Below are 23,985 nucleotides of genomic sequence, written 5' to 3' on the forward strand. Positions count from 1 at the left end.
GTTGGATGCCCCAGTAGTTTACAATATTTGTTTCTTTGGATTCGTGGTGGGATTTAAAGTGTGCTGACACTGTATGAACTTGTAGCCCCTTTCTTATATTATAGATGTGTTCAGCCATCCGTATTTTTAATTGTCTGGATGTCCTTCCCACGTAAAACATACCACAAGAGCATTCCAATACATATATAATATTTTTCGAATGGCATGTTATAAAATTACCAATTTTAAAATCTTTGCCATTAACATTAAAATGAGTAAATTTTCTCTCCTTACTTTTTACTGTCTTGCACATTAGACATGAGCCACAGTGGTGGAACCCATTTGTGCGCTCACTGTGTCTAATTTCTACCTCAGTATTACTTCTCACTAAATGATTTTTTAGAGAAGGTGCCCTACGGTAAATAAAAGATGGTTGTGGGGGTATAATTTCTGTTAAAATTGGATCCTGTCTCAGAATTTTCCAATTATTTCTGATTACTATTTTATGGGCATAGTAAAAAAGCCAGAAATTAGGCAATATTGGAGTACAGATGTTCTGTACAGCACCCCACTTTACCGTATGGCCATGGCTCGGACTCGTTTTGAGACAATCCTTAAATTTTTACATTACACCGATAATGCACAGTGCCCACCCAGAGATGATCCCACCTTTGACCGGCTATTCAAAGTCAGGCCGGTCATTGATCATTTCAGTGCCAAATTTGCAGAGATGTACATCCCTGAAAAATTTATTTGTATCGACGAGTCCCTTATACATTTTAAAGGAAGGGTTAAATTCCGCCAGTACCTTCCCAGTAAGAGGGCAAGGTATGGCATAAAAATGTATAAACTGTGTGAAAGCACCTCAGGGTACACCCACAGGTTTAGGGTATATGAAGGGAAGGATTCAAGAATTGAACCGCCAGAATGCCCCCCCTCCCTCGTAGGTGTTAGTGGAAAAATTGTCTGGGATTTAGTGCACCCCTTCCTGGATAAAGGTTATCACCTCTATGTGGATAACTTTTACACTAGCATCCCCCTGTTTAAGGCCCTTGGTTCAAGAGGTACAGCAGCTTGCGGTACTGTGCGCAAGAACCAAAGAGGCCTCCCAAAAACGCACATTGCCCAAGTACTGAGAAGGGGTGAAAGCAGGGCACAATCCACCGAAAATATGTTGTTGGTCAAATATAAGGACAAGAGGGATGTCCTTATACTGACAACAATTCACGGAGACAGTACCACCTCCGTCCCTGTACGAGGTACCAGTACCCACACCTCAAAACCTAATTGTATCCTAGATTACAATAAGTACATGGGCGGAGTGGATCTTTCAGATCAGGTACTGAAGCCGTACAGTGCCATGCGGAAAACAAAAATCTGGTACAAGAAGCTGGCCGTGTATATCATCCAGATGGCACTGTATAACGCTTACGTGCTATTCCGTTCTACCAGCCAGAGGGGGACATTTATGCACTTTCAAGAGGAAGTCATAAAGGGCCTAATATTTGGGAACCAGCAGGCAGAGGGCCCCAGTACTTCTAGTACTGGCCCCCGTATTGTACCAGGGCAGCATTTTCCTAACGAAATCCCCTCCACTGCAAAAAAGGGCAGGACACAAAAAAGGTGCAAAGTTTGCTATAAAAAGGGAATAAGAAAGGATACTATTTTCCAGTGTGACACTTGCCCCGACAAACCCGGCCTATGTATAAAGGAGTGTTTTAAAATATACCACACATCTATGGATTATTAGGTTCATCATTTCACCGTGCTTCGGGGGTCTTGCTAATGCCACATAGCACCCACCATTCATTCCACCAGAATCTGAGCTGCAAAATCCAAAAATCACTCCTTCCCTTCTGAGTCCTGCCATGCACCCAACTGGTATTTTTTGGTCACATATGAGGCATTGCCATACTCGGGAGAAATTGGGGCACAGATTTTGGGGTGCTTTTTCTCCTTCATACCTTATGAAAATGAAAAATTTTGAGCCAGAACTGCATTTTTGTGTAAAAAATTTAATTTTTCATTTGCACAGCCCAGTTGTATCAAAATTGGTGAAACCCCTGGGGGTTTGAAATGTACACTATACACCTAGTTGAATTCCCTGAGGGGTGTAGTTTGCAAAATGGGGTCACTTGTGGAGGGGTTCCACTGTATTGGTGCTTCAGGGGTCTTGCTAATGCGACATAGCACCCACCAACATTCCACCAGAATCTGTGCTGCAAAATCCAAATATCACTCCTTCCCTTCTGAGTCCTGCCATGCACCCAAATGGTATTTTTTGGTCACATGTGAGGCATTGCCGTACTCGGGAGAAATTGGGGCACAGATTTTGGGGTGCTTTGTCTCCTTCATTCCTTGTGAAAATGAAAAATTTTGAGCCAGAACTGCATTTTTGTGTAAAAAATTTAATTTTTCATTTTCACTGCCCAGTTGTACCACAATTGGTGAAACCCCTGGGGGTTTGAAATGTACACTATACCCCTAATTGAATTCCCTGAGGGGTGTAGTTTGCAAAATGGGGTCACTTGTGGGGGGGTTCCACTGTATTGGTGCTTCGGGGGTCTTGCTAATGCGACATAGCACCCACCAACATTCCACCAGAATCTGTGCTGCAAAATCCAAATATCACTCCTTCCCTTCTGAGTCCTGCCATGCACCCAAATGGTATTTTTTGGTCACATGTGAGGCATTGCCGTACTCGGGAGAAATTGGGGCAACGATTTTGGGGTGCTTTGTCTCCTTCATTCCTTGTGAAAATGAAAAATTTTGAGCCAGAACTGCATTTTTGTGTAAAAAATGTAATTTTTCATTTTCACAGCCCAGTTGTACCACAATTGGTGAAACCCCTGGGGGTTTGAAATGTACACTATACCCCTAGATTAATTCCCTGAGGGGTGTAGTTTGCAAAATGGGGTCACTTGTGGGGGGGTTCCTAACTTTTAGCATCTTATGGTGCCTAGAAACCTACATGGTGCTGTTTTGAATACTGTGAGGGGTGCAGTTTTTGAAATAGCATCATTTATGGGGGTGTCTCACATACAAGTCCCTCAAAGTCACATCAGAACTGAACTGGTCCCTAAAAAAATCAGTGTTTGAAATTTTCTTGAAAATTTGAGAATTTGCTATTCATATTTTAAGCCTCCTAGTGTCCAAAAAAATTAAAAGGAGGTTGAAATAATGATGGAAACATAAAGTAGACATATGGTCTATGTTAGTTATTAACTATTTCGAGTGGTATGATTATTTGTCTCACAAGCAGAAAATTTAACATTTTGAAAATTGCTAAATTTTCCATTTTTTTATGACATTTTGGTATTTTTCACAAAAAAACACAGACTGTATCGACCCAAATTTACCACTAACTTGAAGTACAATGTGTCACGAGAAAACAATCTCAAAATCACTGGGAAAGTAAAAGCAAAAAAAAGTTATCCCCACTTAAGTGATACATGTCAGATTTGAAAAAAAGGGCTCTGTCAGGAAGGCAAAAACAGGCTGCGGCGGGAAGGGGTTAAATACATTAGAATTTTCGGTACTTGTTTCCTAGCACGGCCACAATCTTGGGCATCGTGTGCCTTAACTTTAAGGCACTTGATGCCCGCGATGGACCCAATTTCCTTTGAAATCAGGTCCATTTGACCGTGAAAGGAAAAATCGGGTCCATCGCGTCGGTCGTGTGCATTAACATGGCACACGACGCGACCGACGCGATGGACGCGATTTCTCCATAGGCTTCAATGTTAATTTTTTTTTAACATTGAAATCGTGTCGGTCGCATCGGCCTTGTGCCATTATAATGGCACAAGATGAGATGGACTTGATTAAGTCCATTTTACATGGCCCATTATGGGGGGCCCAATATGGCCCATTTCTCATTGTATATGGCCCTGTCATGCCCCCCCATTGTCAGCGGCACCCCACTATTGACGCCAACCCGAAACGTCCCCTCGCAGGCTTCACAGGTATCCGCGGCCCCTCGCGGGATTCACAGGTGTCCGCGTCCCCTCGCGGGGCTCGCCACGCTTCGGGCTCGCCACACTTTATATTCTCAACTCCACGCCGACGTGGATAGTAGGGGTATGAAAAGGTCGGAGGATGCGCACCGCCGCCGCTCGCCACGCTTTGGGTTAGTGTCAATCGTGGGGTGGCGTTAACAATGAGGGGGCATTTGACCCATCAGGGGTGGTCAAATTGGGGTCTGGGGGCAATTTTACATTAAATCCAATGTAAAATCGGGTCCCAGGGACCATTTAACATTGGATCCTATGTAAAAATTGGGTCGGTCGCGTCGGTCGCATCGCGTGCCGGCCAAATCGCATGCGATGCGACCGACCCGATTTTTCCGACACGACCATCCCGATGCAAATCGGGGTGGCCGTGCTAGGAAACAAGTACCGAATTTTCTTTCTTTTTTGTGGCGAATTAATGCCTCCCACATTCCATGATCCAAAGCTTAATTCACTCATAAGCAGTTATTGACATATGTATGGCTAAGGTTCCCAGATCTACAGTAGTTATTGACACAAGTGATGTGGAATTTACTAGAATACAAAACTTAGTGTTACTCGTTATCAGCAGGGGAGAGGGAGGCACATAGAAAGGAAGACAGAAGACAAAAGACATTGAAAACATTTCAAGTAAATAAATATCGAAGAACAACAAAAGCAACAAATTTGATGGAGAATCTCACCAACCGGGAGAGACCTATCCATCTTAACCGATGTGAAGGGTTCAGGGAAAGGTATATGTCCATAAGATAGGACACAAAACAACGGGGGGAGAGGCTACCGCCAAAACAGTAACCCCAGCTTTGAGACAATGGTATCTGTTGCTCCAAACATCTTGAGAGATGGGTAACCTTGTAGGCCGATATAGAGAGGGATGGGAGGATTATGTTTGTTGAGAGCAGGGGGGAGGGGGGGAGAGAGGGAGGGGGTTGGGGTTTTACCAGAAAGGTGAGCAGTTTCCAAATAATGTGGCAAATGTTTTTGAAGTCATTCTTTAGACTGTCCAGTGGTCAAAAGGGTTTATTCTCAGAGGTAACCGGGAGAGGTGAAGGGGTTTTCATCGCCGAGCTCAGTGATCATGGGTCTACGGAGTGCTTTGGCGATCTAGGAAAACCAGAGGGCCCTCTGGTTTGACACTCAGATGCTTCATTGAGATAGCCCATGGCATCTTCAGGGGTATTAAAGTCTTTGAATGTGTCTCCTTCATAGAGACGCAGCCTGGCTGGGTATAACAGGGCGAATTTCTGTCCTTTCTGGACTAATTGTGAGCACAGCTTTTCTCGCCTTAGTGAGTTTTGCAGAGTAATCCTGAAATATATACAATTTATGCCCCTCCCAGGTTAGGTTCCGATGTCGTCTTGATGCCATCCATATGGCCTCCTTGTGCAGATAATTCAGCACTCTTAAGATGGTGACCCGTGGGCGGGGGTTGGGAGGCGAACGTGTAGGGCCAATTCTATCATATATACAATGTCCTCAGTCACTGTGTGTCTCCTACAGATGGGCCCAGTAACAGAGATACCCCAGAGAGATGTCCCCCGTCCTCTGTATTCCCAGGATAATCACATATATACCATGTCCTCAGTCACTGTGTGTCTCCTACAGATGGGCCCAGTAACAGAGATACCCCAGAGAGATGTCCCCATCCTCTGTATTCCCAGGATAATCAGATATATACAATGTCCTCAGTCACTGTGTGTCTCCTACAGATGGGCCCAGTAACAGGAATACCCCAGAGAGATGTCCCCGTCCTCTGTATTCCCAGGATAATCACATATATACAATGTCCTCAGTCACTGTGTGTCTCCTACAGATGGGACCAGTAACAGAGATACCCCAGAGAGATGTCCCCGTCCTCTGTATTCCCAGGATAATCACATATATACCATGTCCTCAGTCACTGTGTGTCTCCTACAGATGGGCCCAGTAACAGAGATACCCCAGAGAGATGTCCCCGTCCTCTGTATTCCCAGGATAATCACATATATACAACTAGGTGATTCATCGCGCCCTACGGGCGCTCTTCACACCGTCGTAAGGGGCTGCGCCCCCTTAATTTGTAAACATTTGTATATGAGAAATATGGTTAGAATTGTATGAAAGATGCCTGTATTGCAACTTAGGTGTCCGCGAATCGCGGGAGGGGGGGTCGCGGAGGGTGCCGCGAATTGCAGGAGGGGGGGTCGCGGGGGGTGCCGCGAATTGCAGGAGGGGGGGTTGTGGGGGGGTGGATGCTGCGAATCGCGGGAGGGGAGGGATTGCAGAGAATCGCGGTAGGGGGGTCGCGGGGTGAGTTGCCGCAAATCGCGGGAGGGGGGTTACGGGGGTTGCGGCGAATCATGGTAGGGGGGGTCGCGGGGAGTGTGCCGTGAATCACGGGAGGGGGGGTCACGGGGTGGGGTGCCGAGAATCGCGGGGGGGAGTGTGTGTGCCGTGAATCGCGGGAGTGGGGGTTGCGGGGGGGGGGGGTGGGGGGGGGGTGTGACGCGAATCGCCACAAGAAAAAAATCAACACAGAAAGGTCAACACATGTAAATGTTGACATAAGTGTGGCACTTCATTGGTGTCCATGTCGACACATGAGAATGAATATGAAAACATTCAAAAAATGAAAAAAAAACTTCAAAAACTCATGTCAACCTTTTTCATTGTCGACCATAGCCATGTCAGTGTTTTCCATGTGCAATTTAATTCTGGAGCTGCCGCGAATTGCGGGAGGGGGGGTCGCGGGGGTGGGTCCCGCGAATCGCGGGAGGGGGGGTTACGGGGCGGGGGTTGCGGCGAATCATGGGAGGGGGGTCGCGGGGGTGTGCCGTGAATCAGGGGAGGGGGGGTCACGGGGTGGGGTGCCGAGAATCGCGGGGGAGGTGTGTGTGTGCCGTGAATCGCGGGAGTGGGGGTTGTGGGGGGTGGGGGGGTGGGGTGGGGGGGGTGTGACGCAAATCGCCACAAGAAAAAATCAACACAGAAAGGTCAACACATGTAAATGTTGACATAAGTGTGGCACTTCATTGGTGTCCATGTTGACACATGACAATGAATATGAAAACATTCAAAAAATGAAATAAATCTTCAAAAACTCATGTCAACCTTTTTCATTGTCGACCATAGCTGTGCCAGTGTTCTGCATGTGCCATTTAATCCTGGGGCTGCCGCGAATCGCGGGGGGTGCCGCGATTTGCGGGAGGGGGGGGGGGTTGCGGGGGGTGGGTGCCGCGAATCGCGGGAGAGTGGGGTTCATGGGGGTTCCGGTGGGGGGTTGCCGCGAATTGCGGGAGGGGGGGGGGGGGTCGCGGGGGGGTGCCGGGGTGCCGTGAATCGCCGGAGGGGGGGTTGACGCGAATCGCCACAAGAAAAAAATCAACACAGAAAGGTCAACACATGTAAATGTTGACATAAGTGTGGCACTTCATTGGTGTCCATGTCGACACATGAGAATGAATATGAAAATATTCAAAAAATGACAAAAAAACTTCAAAAACTCATGTCAACCTTTTTCATTGTCGACCATAGCCATGTCAGTGTTTTCCATGTGCAATTTAATTCTGGAGCTGCCGCGAATCACGGGGGGGTGCCGCGAATTGCGGGAGGGGGGGTCGCGGGGGTGGGTGCCGCGAATCGCGGGAGGGCGGGGTTTACAGGGGTTCCGGTGGGGGGTTGCCGCGAATTGCAAGAGGTGGGGGGTCACGGGGGGTGCCGCGAATCGCGGGAGGGGGGGTTGCGGGGGGGTGTGACGCGAATCGCCACAAGAAAAAATCAACACAGAAAGGTCAACACATGTAAATGTTGACATAAGTGTGCCACTTCATTGGTGTCCATGTCGACACATGACAATGAATATGAAAAAATTAAAAAAATTAAAAATAAATCTTCAAAAACTCATATCAACCTTTTTCATTGTCGACCATAGCCATGTCAGTGTTTTGCATGTGCCATTTAATCCTGGGGCTGCTGCGAATTGGGGGGGGGGGGTGCCGCGAATCGCGGGAGGGGGGGTTCTTTTTGCCGCGAATCGCGGGAGGGAGGTCGCGGGGGGGGTGTTTTTGCCGCGATTCGCGGGAGGGGGGGGTCGCGGGGTGGTGGTTATGCCGCGAATTGCGGGAGGGGTCGTGGGGGGGTTCTTTTTGCAGCGAATCGCGGGAGGGGGGGTCGCGGGGGTGTTTTTGCTGTGAATCGCGGTAGGGGGGGTCGCGGGGGAGCGGGTGTTTTTGCCGCGAATCACGGGAGGGGGGGGGCGCGCGGGGGGGAGGTTTTGCCGCGAATCGCGGGAGGGGGGCGCGCGGGGGGGAGGTTTTGCCGCGAATCGCGGGAGGGGGCGCTCACCTGGTGGCTGTGGAGTAGCAGTGCTGGGCAACATGGGAAGGCAGTGGGTGTCTGGCACTGTCTGTGGGCTCACTGGGCTGGTTGTCTGTCACATACCTCCCAACATGACCCTCTCCAGGAGGGACACAATGCTCTGTTTCTAGACTTCCCCTTAATGTATGATTGCCATCACCTGTTTTAAACAGGTTAATTTCTCAGAAAGGTGTTCAGCACAGATGAAGGCAATCACACATTAAGAGGAAAGTCCAGGAACAGAGCGTTATAGACACAGACACCCACTTTGAGTGACAGATGTAGCCAAATATATAGGAGATGTCCTCAGTCACTGTGTGTCTCCTACAGATGGGGCCCAGTAACAGAGATACCCCAGAGAGATGTCCCTGTCCTCTGTATTCCCAGGATAATCACATATATACCATGTCCTCAGTCACTGTGTGTCTCCTACAGATGGGGCCCAGTAACAGAGATACCCCAGAGAGATGTCCCTGTCCTGTGTATTCCCAGGATAATCACATATATACCATGTCCTCAGTCACTGCGTGTCTCCTACAGATGGGCCCAGTAACAGAGATACCCCAGAGAGATGTCCCCCGTCCTCTGTATTCCCAGGATAATCACATATATACCATGTCCTCAGTCACTGTGTGTCTCCTACAGATGGGCCCAGTAACAGAGATACCCCAGAGAGATGTCCCCCGTCCTCTGTATTCCCAGGATAATCACATATATACAATGTCCTCAGTCACTGCGTGTCTCCTACAGATGGGCCCAGTAACAGAGATACCCCAGAGAGATGTCCCCGTCCTCTGTATTCCCAGGATAATCACATATATACAATGTCCTCAGTCACTGTGTGTCTCCTACAGATGGGGCCAGTAACAGAGATACCCCAGAGAGATGTCCCTGTCCTGTGTATTCCCAGGATAATCACATATATACCATGTCCTCAGTCACTGCGTGTCTCCTACAGATGGGCCCAGTAACAGAGATACCCCAGAGAGATGTGCCCGTCCTCTGTATTCCCAGGATAATCACATATATACCATGTCCTCAGTCACTGTGCGTCTCCTACAGATGGGCCCAGTAACAGAGATACCCCAGAGAGATGTCCCAGTCCTCTGTATTCCCAGGATAATCACATATATACCATGTCCTCAGTCACTGTGCGTCTCCTACAGATGGGCCCAGTAACAGAGATACCCCAGAGAGATGTCCCCGTCCTCTGTATTCCCAGGATAATCACATATATACCATGTACTCAGTCACTGCGCGTCTCCTACAGATGGGCTCAGTAACAGAGATACCCCAGAGAGATGTCCCCGTCCTCTGTATTCCCAGGATAATCACATATATACCATGTCCTTAATCACTGTGTGACAGATGGGCCCAGTAACAGATACCCCAGAGAGATGTCCCCGTCCTCTGTATTCCCAGGATAATCACATATATACCATGTCCTCAGTCACTGCGTGTCTCCTACAGATGGAGCCAGTAACAGAGATACCCCAGAGAGATGTCCCCGTCCTCTGTATTCCCAGGATAATCACATATATACCATGTCCTCAGTCACTGTGCGTCTCCTACAGATGGGCCCAGTAACAGAGATACCCCAGAGAGATGTCCCCGTCCTCTGTATTCCCAGGATAATCACATATATACCATGTACTCAGTCACTGCGTGTCTCCTACAGATGGGCCCAGTAACAGAGATACCCCAGAGAGATGTCCCCGTCCTCTGTATTCCCAGGATAATCACATATATACCATGTCCTTAATCACTGTGTGACAGATGGGCCCAGTAACAGATACCCCAGAGAGATGTCCCCGTCCTCTGTATTCCCAGGATAATCACATATATACAATGTCCTCAGTCACTGTGTGTCTCCTACAGATGGGCCCAGTAACAGAGATACCCCAGAGAGATGTCCCCGTCCTCTGTATTCCCAGGATAATCACATATATACCATGTCCTCAGTCACTGTGTGTCTCCTGCAGATGGGCCCAGTAACAGAGATACCCCAGAGAGATGTCCCCGTCCTCTGTATTCCCAGGATAATCACATATATACCATGTACTCAGTCACTGCGTTTCTCCTACAGATGGGCCCAGTAACAGAGATACCCCAGAGAGATGTCCCCGTCCTCTGTATTCCCAGGATAATCACATATATACAATGTCCTCAGTCACTGTGTGTCTCCTACAGATGGGCCCAGTAACAGAGATACCCCAGAGAGATGTCCCCGTCCTCTGTATTCCCAGGATAATCACATATATACAATGTCCTCAGTCACTGTGTGTCTCCTGCAGATGGGCCCAGTAACAGAGATACCCCAGAGAGATGTCCCCGTCCTCTGTATTCCCAGGATAATCACATATATACCATGTCCTCAGTCACTGTGTTTCTCCTGCAGATGGGCCCAGTAACAGAGATACCCCAGAGAGATGCCTTGTCCTCTGTATTCCCAGGATAATCACATATATACCATGTCCTCAGTCACTGCGTGTCTCCTGCAGATGGGCCCAGTAACAGAGATACCCCAGAGAGATGCCCCGTCCTCTGTATTCCCAGGATAATCACATATATACCATGTCCTCAGTCACTGCGTGTCTCCTGCAGATGGGCCCAGTAACAGAGATACCCCAGAGAGATGTCCGCGTCCTCTGTATTCCCAGGATAATCACATATATACAATGTCCTCAGTCACTGTGTGTCTCCTACAGATGGGCCCAGTAACAGAGATACCCCAGAGAGATGTCCCCGTCCTCTGTATTCCCAGGATAATCACATATATACAATGTCCTCAGTCACTGTGTGTCTCCTACAGATGGGCCCAGTAACAGAGATACCCCAGAGAGATGTCCCCGTCCTCTGTATTCCCAGGATAATCACATATATACCATGTCCTCAGTCACTGTGTGTCTCCTACAGATGGGGCCCAGTAACAGAGATACCCCAGAGATGTCCCCGTCCTCTGTATTCCCAGGATAATCACATGTATACCATGTCCTCAGTCACTGCGTGTCTCCTACAGATGGGCCCAGTAACAGAGATACCCCAGAGAGATGTCCCGTCCTCTGTATTCCCAGGATAATCACATATATACAATGTCCTCAGTCACTGTGTGTCTCCTACAGATGGGCCCAGTAACAGGAATACCCCAGAGAGATGTCCCGTCCTCTGTATTCCCAGGATAATCACATATATACAATGTCCTCAGTCACTGCGTGTCTCCTACAGATGGGGCCAGTAACAGAGATACCCCAGAGAGATGTCCCTGTCCTCTGTATTCCCAGGATAATCACATATATACCATGTCCTCAGTCACTGTGTGTCTCCTACAGATGGGACCAGTAACAGAGATACCCCAGAGAGATGTCCCCGTCCTCTGTATTCCCAGGATAATCACATATATACCATGTCCTCAGTCACTGCGTGTCTCCTACAGATGGGCCCAGTAACAGAGATACCCCAGAGAGATGTCCCCGTCCTCTGTATTCCCAGGATAATCACATATATACCATGTCCTCAGTCACTGCGTGTCTCCTACAGATGGGCCCAGTAACAGGAATACCCCAGAGAGATGTCCCCGTCCTCTGTATTCCCAGGATAATCACATATATACCATGTCCTCAGTCACTGCGTGTCTCCTACAGATGGGCCCAGTAACAGGAATACCCCAGAGAGATGTCCCCGTCCTCTGTATTCCCAGGATAATCACATATATACCATGTCCTCAGTCACTGCGTGTCTCCTACATATGGGGCCAGTAACAGAGATACCCCAGAGAGATGTCCCCGTCCTCTGTATTCCCAGGATAATCACATATATACCATGTCCTCAGTCACTGCGTGTCTCCTACAGATGGGCCAGTAACAGAGATACCCCAGAGAGATGTCCCCGTCCTCTGTATTCCCAGGATAATCACATATATATATTGGGGCAGCACGGATGGTGTAATGGTTAGCATTACTGCCTCACAGCACTGAGGTCATGGGTTCGATTCCCACCATGGCTCTAACTGTGTGGAGTTTGTATATTCTTCCCGTACTTGTGTTGGTTTCCTCCGGGTACTCCGGTTTCCTCCCACAATCCAAAAATATACTGGTAGATTAATTGGCTTCCAACAAAATTAACCCTAGAATGTGTGTGTGTGTATATGTGGTAGGGAATATAGATTGTAAGCTCCACTGGGGCAGGGACTGATGTGAATGTTCAACTATTCTCTGTACAGCGCTGCGGAATATGTGTGCGCTATATAAGAAACTGGTAATAAATAATAATAATATATACCATGTCCTCAGTCACTGCGTGTCTCCTACAGATGGGCCCAGTAACAGGAATACCCCAGAGAGATGTCCCTGTATTCCCAGGATAATCACATATATACAATGTCCTCAGTCACTGCGTGTCTCCTACAGATGGGCCCAGTAACAGAGATACCCAGAGAGATGTCCCCGTCCTCTGTATTCCCAGGGTAATCACATATATACCATGTCCTCAGTCACTGCGTGTCTCCTACAGATGGGCCCAGTAACAGAGATACCCCAGAGAGATGTCTCCATCCTCTGTATTCCCAGGATAATCACATATATACCATGTCCTCAGTCACTGCGTGTCTCCTACAGATGGGCCCAGTAACAGAGATACCCCAGAGAGATGTCCCCGTCCTCTGTATTCCCAGGATAATCACATATATACCATGTCCTCAGTCACTGCGTGTCTCCTACAGATGGGGCCAGTAACAGAGATACCCCAGAGAGATGTCCCTGTCCTCTGTATTTCCAGGATAATCACATATCTACCATGTACTCAGTCACTGCGTGTCTCCTACAGATGGGCCCAGTAACAGAGATACCCCAGAGAGATGTCCCCGTCCTCTGTATTCCCAGGATAATCACATATATACCATGTCCTCAGTCACTGCGTGTCTCCTACAGATGGGCCAGTAACAGGGATACCCCAGAGAGATGTCCCCATCCTCTGTATTCCCAGGATAATCACATATAATACCATGTCCTCAGTCACTGCGTGTCTCCTACAGATGGGCCAGTAACAGGGATACCCCAGAGAGATGTCCCCGTCCTCTGTATTCCCAGGATAATCACATATATACCATGTCCTCAGTCACTGCGTGTCTACTACAGATGGGCCAGTAACAGGGATACCCCAGAGAGATGTCCCCGTCCTCTGTATTCCCAGGATAATCACATATATACCATGTCCTCAGTCACTGCGTGTCTCCTACAGATGGGCCAGTAACAGAGATACCCCAGAGAGATGTCCCCGTCCTCTGTATTCCCAGGATAATCACATATATACCATGTCCTCAGTCACTGTGTGTCTCCTACAGATGGGCCCAGTAACAGAGATACCCCACAGAGATGTCCCCGTACTCTGTATTCCCAGGATAATCACATATATACAATGTCCTCAGTCACTGTGTGTCTCCTACAGATGGGCCCAGTAACAGGAATACCCCAGAGAGATGTCCCCGTCCTCTGTATTCCCAGCACTGTACAGATGAGCCTCCCAGGACCCCACAGGAGGATCAGGTAGGTGGGATGTGGGGTCTCTGCAATATACCAACGCGACAGTCATTATAAGATCTGTAGAGAAGCGTTTTCTGCTTATTATCAGACTAATTATTTGGTATACTGTTTTGTGGCTTATGTAGGGTGATGACATTACTGATATCCATGTAGAGGAAGATACAGAGGGAGAAGAGACGTATATGAGGGGTGATCAGCAGTGTAAGGAGGAGGAAATCCTTACAGATACCAGCACAGGTGAGGAATACTCTACATAATTCTATTTGAAGTAGAGATGTGCGGTTCGGATTTGTTGAAATCCGCTTCGGTTTGGATTTATTCAGACTAAATCAGAATAAATCCAAACTGCGCATCTCTAATTTAAAGTTTAACCCCTTAAGTGGTAATCCCAAGAATTTTCTGGGCTGTGCCTCAGTGCCCAGTCTGGCAAGCCCGTAAAATTCTCTGGATTGCAACTGTTTAGAGCCGGACAGCTCCCTCTCCTCTGCCACTCCTCCTCCTGCCCCCTTCCCCCCCCCAGCTTTTCTATTGAAGCCTCCAGGCGCAGGGCCAGGCAGTGGCTGACATAGTGTTCAGCGGCGCTGTCTGGCTCAGGGGGAGAGCGTGGTGGTTTTATCTTATGTAGGGCTCCCCCAAAAAACCTCGCCCAGTGGGGAGTGCTACCTTAAAAAAAAAAAAAACACCGAAGGGTGGTGTGCGGTTTGGATTTTGGGGGATTTGTTCGGATTTGAAAGCAGCTTTGGTTCAGATTTATTCGGATTTGAAATCAGATTGTTATTCGCGTGTTGTGGATAGCCAATAAAATCTCACTTTAAAATCCGAATAAATCCGAACTGCACATCCCTAATTTGAATAATGCATCAGATTCTGCCTTGCTGTGGTTGGGTAGGGTAGGTGGATAGTTGGAGACTTGCTCTGGATGCTGCAGCAGCTTCTGCCCTGCTGTGGTTGGGAAGGGTAGGTGGATAGTTGGAGACTTCCTCTGTCTGCTGCAGCAGCTCCTGCCCTGCTGTGGTTGGGAAGGGAAGCTGGATAGTTGTAGACCTGCTGTGCCTGCTGCAGCAGCTCCTGCCCTGCTGTGGTTGGGTAGGGAAGGTGGATAGTTGGAGACTTGCTCTGGCTGAAGCAGCTTCTGCCCTGCTGTGGTTGGGAAGGGAAGCTGGATAGTTGTAGACCTGCTGTGCCTGCTGCAGCAGCTCCTGCCCTGCTGTGGTTGGGTAGGGAAGGTGGATAGTTGGAGACCTGCTTTGGCTGCTGCAGCAGCTCCTGCCCTGCTGTGGTTGGGTAGGGTATGTGAATAGTTGGAGACTTGCTGTGGCTGCTGCAGCAGCTCCTGCCCTACTATGGTTGGGAAGGGTAGGTTATCCACCTACCCTTCCCAAGCTGCTGCAGCCAGAGCAAGTTGAAGACTTGCCCTGGCTGCAGCAGCTCCTGCCCTGCTGTGGTTGGGAAGGGAAGTTGGATAGTTGTAGACCTGCTGTATCAGCTCCTGCACTGCTGTGGTTGGGTAAGGTATGTGAGTAGTTGGAGTGTTGCTGTGGCTGCTGCAGCAGCTCCTGCCTGCTGTGGTTGGGTAGGGTATGTGAGTAGTTGGAGTCTTGCTGTGGCTGCTGCAGCAGCTCCTGCCCTGCTGTAGTTGGGTAGCAAAGGTGGAACAAGAATTGCATAAGCATGAACTTTCACCTGTCTGTCGGACAGGCCTTAAGACTAGATATATTACAGCACAGGGAATGTGTGTGTTTGGAAAACCAAAAGTTTATCATTTAAGTCATTTATTAATCTGTGCACAAACCATAATCGCTGTACACCCATTTGTTATTGGAATAGTTATTTTATATTTTGAAATGAAACAACTGAAAATCTTGACCTTGCTATGAACATTTTCTTCTCCATATGAAAACGCACATTTGTTTTCTCACATTTCTTGTAAACAGATGATGTCACCGCCAGGAATACCTCAGACGGAGGTCTCAGTGTGTCCCCGGGTGTAACAATTGAAGATAAAAGCATTCTACCAGATTCTCCTGAAGAAATCCCAATTTCCATACATATTAAACCAGAGCGTCACAGTACACATATATCACCTGACCCCTCTGAGCATGAAGAATGTTCTGATGATTCCGATATTACTACAAATAGCACAGCTCATAAAGGTGATACAGCGTTTGTCTGCTCAAAATGTGATAAATGTTTTAGATGTCAGTCAGCCTTGGTTAGACATCAGAGAACTCACACAAAGGAAAAGTCATTCTCCTGCTCTGAGTGTGAGAAATGTTTTACATTAAAATCATGTCTTATTGTACATCAGCGATGTCACACAGGTGAAAGGCCATTTCCATGCTCTGGGTGTGAGAAATGTTTTAAAACCAAAGGACATCTTATTGAACATCAAAAAACTCACACAGGTGAGAAACCATTTCCATGTTCTGAATGTGGGAAATGTTTTACAACCAAATCATGTCTTGTGATACATCAGAGACTTCATACAGGTGTGAAACCATTTCCATGCTCTGAATGTGAGAAATGTTTTACAACCAAGGGAAATCTTATTGAACATCAGAAACATCACACAGGTGAGACCCCATTTCCATGCTCAGAATGTGGAAAATGCTTTACTCTGAAATCAAATCTTATCAAACATCAAAGTATTCACACAGGTGAGAAGCCATTTTCATGTTCTGAGTGTGGGAAATGTTTTACAATAAAAGCAGGTTTAGTCATACATCAGAGAAGTCACACAGGTGAGAAGCCATTTTCATGTTCTGAGTGTGGGAAATGTTTTGCACTGAAATCTACTCTAAAAAAACATCAGAGTATTCATACAGATGAGAAAAGATTTCGTTGTGCTGAATGTGGGATAGGTTTCACAGATAAGATTTATCTTGTTAGGCATCAGAGAATTCACACAGGTGAGAAACCATTTCTGTGCTCTGAGTGTGGGAAAAGTTTTTATACAAAATCACAACTTAATATACATGAGAGAATACACACAGGTGAGAAACCATTTCCATGCTCTGAGTGTGGGAAATGTTTTACCATGAAATCCCAACTTGATATACATGTTAAAGCACACAAAGGTGAAAAACCATTTCCATGTTCGGAGTGTGGGAAAAGTTTTATGCGAAAAGCAAATCTTGTTACGCATCAGAGACTTCACACAGGTGAAAGGCCATTTTCTTGCTCCGAGTGTGGAAAATGTTTTAAAGTGAAGGCAACACTTCTTGATCATCAGACAGTTCACACAGGTGTAAAACCATTTTCATGTTCTGAGTGTGGCAAATGTTTTACACTGAAACGTAATCTTGTAGAACATCAGCGACAACACACAGGCGAGAAGGTATATTCATGTTCTGAATGTGAGAAATGTTTCACAAGCAAAACAGATTTTACTAGACATCAAAGAACTCACACAGGTGAAAAACCATTTTCATGTTCAGAGTGTGGAAAATGTTGTGCGCGGAAATCAAATCTAACTGCACATATGAAAACACACACAGGTGAAACACCATTTTCATGTTCTGAGTGTGGGAAATGTTTTACGAACAAACCATCTTTTCTTAATCACCAGAGAATACACACAGGTGAGAAGCCATTTTCATGTTCTGAGTGTGGGAAATGTTTTACAGCTAGATCATATCTTGTTACCCATGAAAGAACTCACACAGGTGAGAAGCCATTTAAATGCTCTGAGTGTGGGAAACGTTTTACACAGAAACACTATCTTATTGCGCATCAGACAAGTCACACAGGTGAGAAACTTTTTCCATGTTCTGATTGCGAGAAAAGCTATGCTCGGAAATCTCATCTTGTTCGACATCAGAAGTCACACGGTGACAGTAGCAAAACAGTTTCCATGTAAGACATGTATACATTTACCAAATGTATGCACAAAGGTTTATTGATATCACAAAAGTTGTGGAAGACCATTAAAATCTTCAGTCGCACAGAATATTATCATGCTATACTGCTGTTACCTTCCACAGACACAGGTGGCATCTGTAGTGACATTAGACTAGAGGAGATGGCTTATGTGCAAAATTATTATAAGGTCCTGGGCAAGGACAGGTACACATGACCGGCGGTCAGAATACCAGCGCCAACTAGGAGGGAATCAGAAACAGCGGTTGGGTAAGGTCGCTGGCCTGTGTATTATAATGGCTCCTGTATTGTGTACTGCTGTTTGTATTATTTTGTATGTATACTGTTTACCATGAATAAGCAGATGAAATAAAAGTGCATTCCATATATGTGCCTGACATGTTCTACACGCTAATGATGTAATAAAGGCTATGACTGTCAATTAGGATGACTCTTCATTCTATCAAGTGTAAAAATAAAAAAAGAATACAGAAAACAATATTATTGAGGAAGCTGCACTATGGGGTAGATGTATGAAGCATTGATAAGGGAGGAGAAGTGATAACATGTCTGGTACTTTATCACCGGCCAATCAGCTCCTGACTGTCACTTTTTAAACCCAGTCTGTAATATAACAGACAGGAGCTGATTGGCCGGTGATAAAGTACCAGGTACGTTATCACTTCTCCTCCCTTATCACTGCTGCATACATCTACCCCTATGTTACCTGGCAGTGTATGGGCCAGTATAATGTATGGAGGGGAATGTGTGGGTGTGTGGTGTCACCTGCACTATGTTACCTGGCAGTGTATGGGCCAGTATAACGTATGGAGGGGAACGTGTGGGTGGGTGGTGTCACCTGCACTATGTTACCTGGCAGTGTATGGGGCAGTATAATGTATGGAGGGGAACGCGAGGGTGTGTGGTGTCACATGTGCACTATGTTACCTGGCAGTGTATGGGCCAGTATAATGTATGGAGGGGAACGTGAGGGTGTGTGGTGTCACCTGCACTATGTTACCTGGCAGTGTATGGGCCAGTATAACGTATGGAGGGGAACGTGTGGGTGGGTGGTGTCACCTGCACTATGTTACCTGGCAGTGTATGGGGCAGTATAATGTATGGAGGGGAACGTGTGGGTGTGTGGTGTCACATGTGCACTATGTTACCTGGCAGTGTATGGGCCAGTATAATGTATGGAGGGGAACGTGAGGGTGTGTGGTGTCACATGTGCACTATGTTACCTGGCAGTGTATGGGCCAGTAGAACAAATGGAGGGGAACGTGAGGGTGTGTGGTGTCAGCAGCACTATGTTACCTGGCAGTGTATGGGCCAGTATAACGTATGCAGGGGAACGTGAGGGTGTTTGGTGTCACCTGCACTATGTTACCTGGCAGTATATGGGCCAGTATAACATATGGAGGGGAATGTGTGGGTGTGTGGTGTCAGCAGCACTATGTTACCTGGAAGTGTATTAGCAAGTATAACGTTTGGAGGGGAACGTGTGGGTGTGTGGTGTCAGCAGCACTATGTTACCTGGCAGTGTATGGGCCAGTATAACGTATGGAGGGCAACGTGTGGGTGTGTGGTGTCAGCAGCACTATGTTACCTGGCAGTGTATGGGCCAGTATAACATATGGAGGGGAACGTGAGGGTGTGTGGTGTCACCTGCACTATGTTACCTGGCAGTGTATGGGCCAGTATAATGTATGGAGGGGAACGTGAGGGTGTGTGGTGTCACATGTGCACTATGTTACCTGGCAGTGTATGGGCCAGTAGAACAAATGGAGGGGAATGTGTGGGTGTGTGGTGTCAGCAGCACTATGTTACCTGGAAGTGTATGAGCCAGTATAATGTATGGAGGGGAACGTGAGGGTGTGTGGTGTCACCTGCACTATGTTACCTGGCAGTGTATGGACCAGTGTAACATATGGAGGGGAAAGTGAGGGTGTGTGTGGTGTCACGTGCACTATGTTACCTGGCAGTGTATGGGCCAGTATAACATATGGAGGGGAACGTGTGGGTGTGTGGTGTCACCTGCACTATGTTACCTGGCTGGCAGTGTATGGGCCAGTATAACGTATGGAGGGGAACGTGTGGGTGTGTGGTGTCACCTGCACTATGTTACCTGGCAGTGTATAGGCCATTATAACATATGGAGGGGAACGTGAGGGTGTGTGATGTCACCTGCACTATGTTACCTGGCTGGCAGTGTATGGGCCAGTATAACGTATGGAGGGGAACGTGTGGGTGTGTGGTGTCACCTGCACTATGTTACCTGGCAGTGTATGGGCCATTATAACATATGGAGGGGAACGTGAGGGTGTGTGATGTCACCTGCACTATGTTAGCTGGCAGTGTATGGGCCAGTATAATGTATGGAGGGGAACGTGAGGGTGTGTGGTGTCACATGTGCACTATGTTACCTGGTAGTGTATGGGCCAGTATAACATATGGAGGGGAACGTGAGGGTGTGTGGTGTCAGAAGCACTATGTTACCTGGCAGTGTATGGGCCAGTATAACGTATAAAGGGGAACGTGTGGGTGTGTGGTGTCACCTGCACTATGTTAACCAACAGTGTATGAGCCAGTATAACGTATGGAGGGGAACGTGAGGGTGTGTGGTGTCACCTGCACTATGTTACCTGGCACTGTATGAGCCAGTATAATGTATGGAGGGGAACGTGTGGGTGTGTGGTGTCAGCAGCACCATGTTACCTGGCAGTGTATGAGCCAGTATAACGTATGGAGGGGAACGTGAGGGTGTGTGGTGTCACCTGCACTATGTTACCTGGCACTGTATGAGCCAGTATAATGTATGGAGGGGAACGTGTGGGTGTGTGGTGTCACCTGCACTATGTTAGCTGGCAGTGTATGGGCCAGTATAATGTATGGAGGGGAACGTGAGGGTGTGTGGTGTCAGAAGCACTATGTTTCCTGGCAGTGTATGGGCCAGTATAACATATGGAGGGGAACGTGTGGGTGTGTGGTGTCAGCAGCACTATGTTACCTGGCAGTGTATGGGCCAGTATAACATATGGAGGGGAACGTGTGGGTGTGTGGTGTCACCTGCACTATGTTACCTGGCAGTGTATGAGCAAGTATAATGTATGGAGGGGAACGTGAGGGTGTGTGGTGTCACATGTGCACTATGTTACCTGGCAGTGTATGGACCAGTAGAACAAATGGTGGGAAACGTGTGGGTGTGTGGTGTCAGCAGCACTATGTTACCTGGAAGTGTATAAGCAAAAATAACGTATGGAGGGGAACGTGTGGGTGGGTGGTGTCACCTGCACTATGTTACCTGGCAGTGTATGGGCCAGTATAACATATGGAGGGGAACGTGAGGGTGTGTGGTGTCACCAGCACTATGTTACCTGGCAGTGTATGGACCAGTGTAACATATGGAGGGGAACGTGAGGGTGTGTGGTGTCACCTGCACTATGTTACCTGGCAGTGTATGGGCCAGTATAACATATGGAGGGGAACGTGTGGGTGTGGGTGTGTGGTGTCACCTGCACTATGTTACCTGGCTGGCAGTGTATGGGCCAGTATAATGTATGGAGGGGAACGTGAGGGTGTGTGGTGTCACCTGCACTATGTTTCCTGGCAGTGTATGGGCCAGTATAACATATGGAGGGGAACGTGTGGGTGTGTGGTGTCAGCAGCACTATGTTACCTGGCAGTGTATGGGCCAGTATAACATATGGAGGGGAACGTGTGGGTGTGTGGTGTCACCTGCACTATGTTACCTGGCTGGCAGTGTATGGGCCAGTATAACGTATGGAGGGGAACGTGTGGGTGTGTGGTGTCACCTGCACTATGTTACCTGGCAGTGTATGGGCCATTATAACATATGGAGGGGAACGTGAGGGTGTGTGATGTCACCTGCACTATGTTAGCTGGCAGTGTATGGGCCAGTATAATGTATGGAGGGGAACGTGAGGGTGTGTGGTGTCACATGTGCACTATGTTACCTGGTAGTGTATGGGCCAGTATAACATATGGAGGGGAAGGTGAGAGTGTGTGGTGTCAGAAGCACTATGTTAACTGGCAGTGTATGGGCCAGTATAACGTATAAAGGGGAACGTGTGGGTGTGTGGTGTCACCTGCACTATGTTATCTAACAGTGTATGAGCCAGTATAACGTATGGAGGGGAACGTGAGGGTGTGTGGTGTCACCTGCACTATGTTACCTGGCACTGTATGAGCCAGTATAATGTATGGAGGGGAACGTGTGGGTGTGTGGTGTCACCTGCACTATGTTAGCTGGCAGTGTATGGGCCAGTATAATGTATGGAGGGGAACGTGAGAGTGTGTGGTGTCACATGTGCACTATGTTACCTGGTAGTGTATGGGCCAGTATAACATATGGAGGGGAACGTGAGGGTGTGTGGTGTCAGAAGCACTATGTTTCCTGGCAGTGTATGGGCCAGTATAATGTATGGAGGGCATAGGCGTGCGCAGCACATTTTATTAGGGGGTGCACCGTCAAAGGGGTGTGCCTAACACTACATATTGGGCATGTATAACACCGCCCTTTGGGTGTGTCTAACAGCGCCAATCATGCGTGTCTACCATCATCTATTGGTACTCGCTACAATATAAAACGGCTCTCAGTATAATAATACATGCAAATAAAGTAAAAAACATATATGGATGATATGTAGTGATATGACAATGGTCTGGTACAAGTAACAATGCAAAACACACATAATTGAGTGATGGGCGCTTCTTTCAATGGAATACAGTTCTAAAAAGCAAAAGTCTTTGGTAAAAGGTATTGGTAACGAGGTTTTCATAAGGGTGGGCACAGCATTAGGGGCAGGGCCGGCGCTACCCGCTCAGCACATCCTGCAAAGCAGGTAGGCGCCGGCCCTGAGAGGCGCTCCCCCTCCACATTCCGCTGACACTACTCCTGCCGTCTCGAGTGTTGCAGCTGTAGGGGGCACTTGGCTCCGTCATTGTTACCCAACTGCTTTAAGTCCACCGCTGCGCTCCCTCCTCCACATGACTGACAGCGGCCATGGCGTCACCCTCCTGTCTGCACGCTATTTCCAACTCAGCGGCTCCTCAGTCAGGCTGCTTCTGTCAGGCACGCACACTACACAGTGCAGCCTGCAGAGCGCTGAGCCTAGGACACAGAGGGGGAGCGCCGACATCATCAGAGTGTTCCGTGTCCTAGGCTCGGCGCTCTGCAGGCTGCACTGTGCTGTGTGCGTGCCTGACAGAAGCAGCCTGACTGAGGAGCCGCTGTGCCGAGTTTGAAACAGTGTGCAGGCTGGACTGGTGATGCTGTGCCACTGTGACTACATGTGTGGAGAAGTGAGAGCAGTGGAGGCAGCACTGTATATGGTACTCTAAAATAAACAAAATGTATCCCAACAAAGGGGGAGGGGCAAATTGCCAGGGATCGCAAGCGCTGAGAGCATCAGGCGCTGCAGCTGGGAATCACCATAAACATCTATGCACTGTTAAGCCAACCCCCAGACTACTCATTACTGGCGATCCCTGAGGTATCGATCCAGCACATACATTACATACATAATTACATGCATGTATATATGTGCCTAGCGATCCCTCCCTTCACTGCTTGGTCGGTGCAGCACAAACTGAACTGGAGCATGACACAGGGGTGTTATGTGTATGGGCACTACTCTGGTCATTATGTGTAAGCTGCATTATGTATAAGCAGCATTACTGTGGGCATTATATGTAAAAGGCACTATTACTGTTGGCATTATATATATTAGGGGCAGTACTGTGTGTAAATGAAACTAGTGTGTGGTGTGATGTGAATCAGTGACACTACATGCAGTGTAATTTGAATAAGATTATCCTGCTGTGTGCCGTAATTTGTAAAAACACTCCTTGTGAGAACATACAGTACCCCTTTTTTTATCGTGTGAGCCTCAACCATGCACTGTCTCTATTATAAGGTATGGGAGGGAGCAAATGTATAGTTTGCAGGAGGGCGCCCAACACCCTTGCACCGGCCCTGATTAGGGGGTGCCTGTGCACCTATAAGACTCAATGTGCGCACACCTATGATGGAGGGGATCGTGTGGGTGTGTGGTGTCACCTGCACTATGTTAGCTGGCAGTGTATGTGCCAGTATAATGTATGGAGGGGAACGTGAGGGTGTGTGGTGTCACCTGCACTATGTTAGCTGGCAGTGTATGGGCCAGTATAATGTATGGCGGGGAACGTGAGAGTGTGTGGTGTCACCTGCACTATGTTAGCTGGCAGTGTATGGGCCAGTATAA

General features: G+C 47.8%; 1 protein-coding gene across 5 annotated transcripts in view; it reads left to right on the plus strand.

Annotated features, from left to right (window-relative positions):
* LOC146010010 (uncharacterized) overlaps positions 1-18,164 on the plus strand; it is a 101,783-nt gene extending 83,619 nt beyond the window's left edge. For all 5 annotated transcript variants that reach the window (XM_083150770.1, XM_083150771.1, XM_083150772.1 and 2 more), the window contains 3 exons: positions 13,767-13,864; positions 13,987-14,098; positions 15,796-18,164. In XM_083150770.1, coding sequence (XP_083006896.1) covers positions 13,767-13,864; positions 13,987-14,098; positions 15,796-17,720 — 2,135 coding nt within the window. In that variant the 3' untranslated portion in view covers positions 17,721-18,164. The remainder of the gene's footprint in view (positions 1-13,766; positions 13,865-13,986; positions 14,099-15,795) is intronic.
* Positions 18,165-23,985: the final 5,821 nt, after the last annotated feature.

Source organism: Crinia signifera, chromosome 6 (genome assembly GCF_055691185.1).
Source record: "Crinia signifera chromosome 6, ASM5569118v1, whole genome shotgun sequence".
Classification (NCBI taxonomy): Eukaryota; Metazoa; Chordata; class Amphibia; order Anura; family Myobatrachidae; genus Crinia; species Crinia signifera.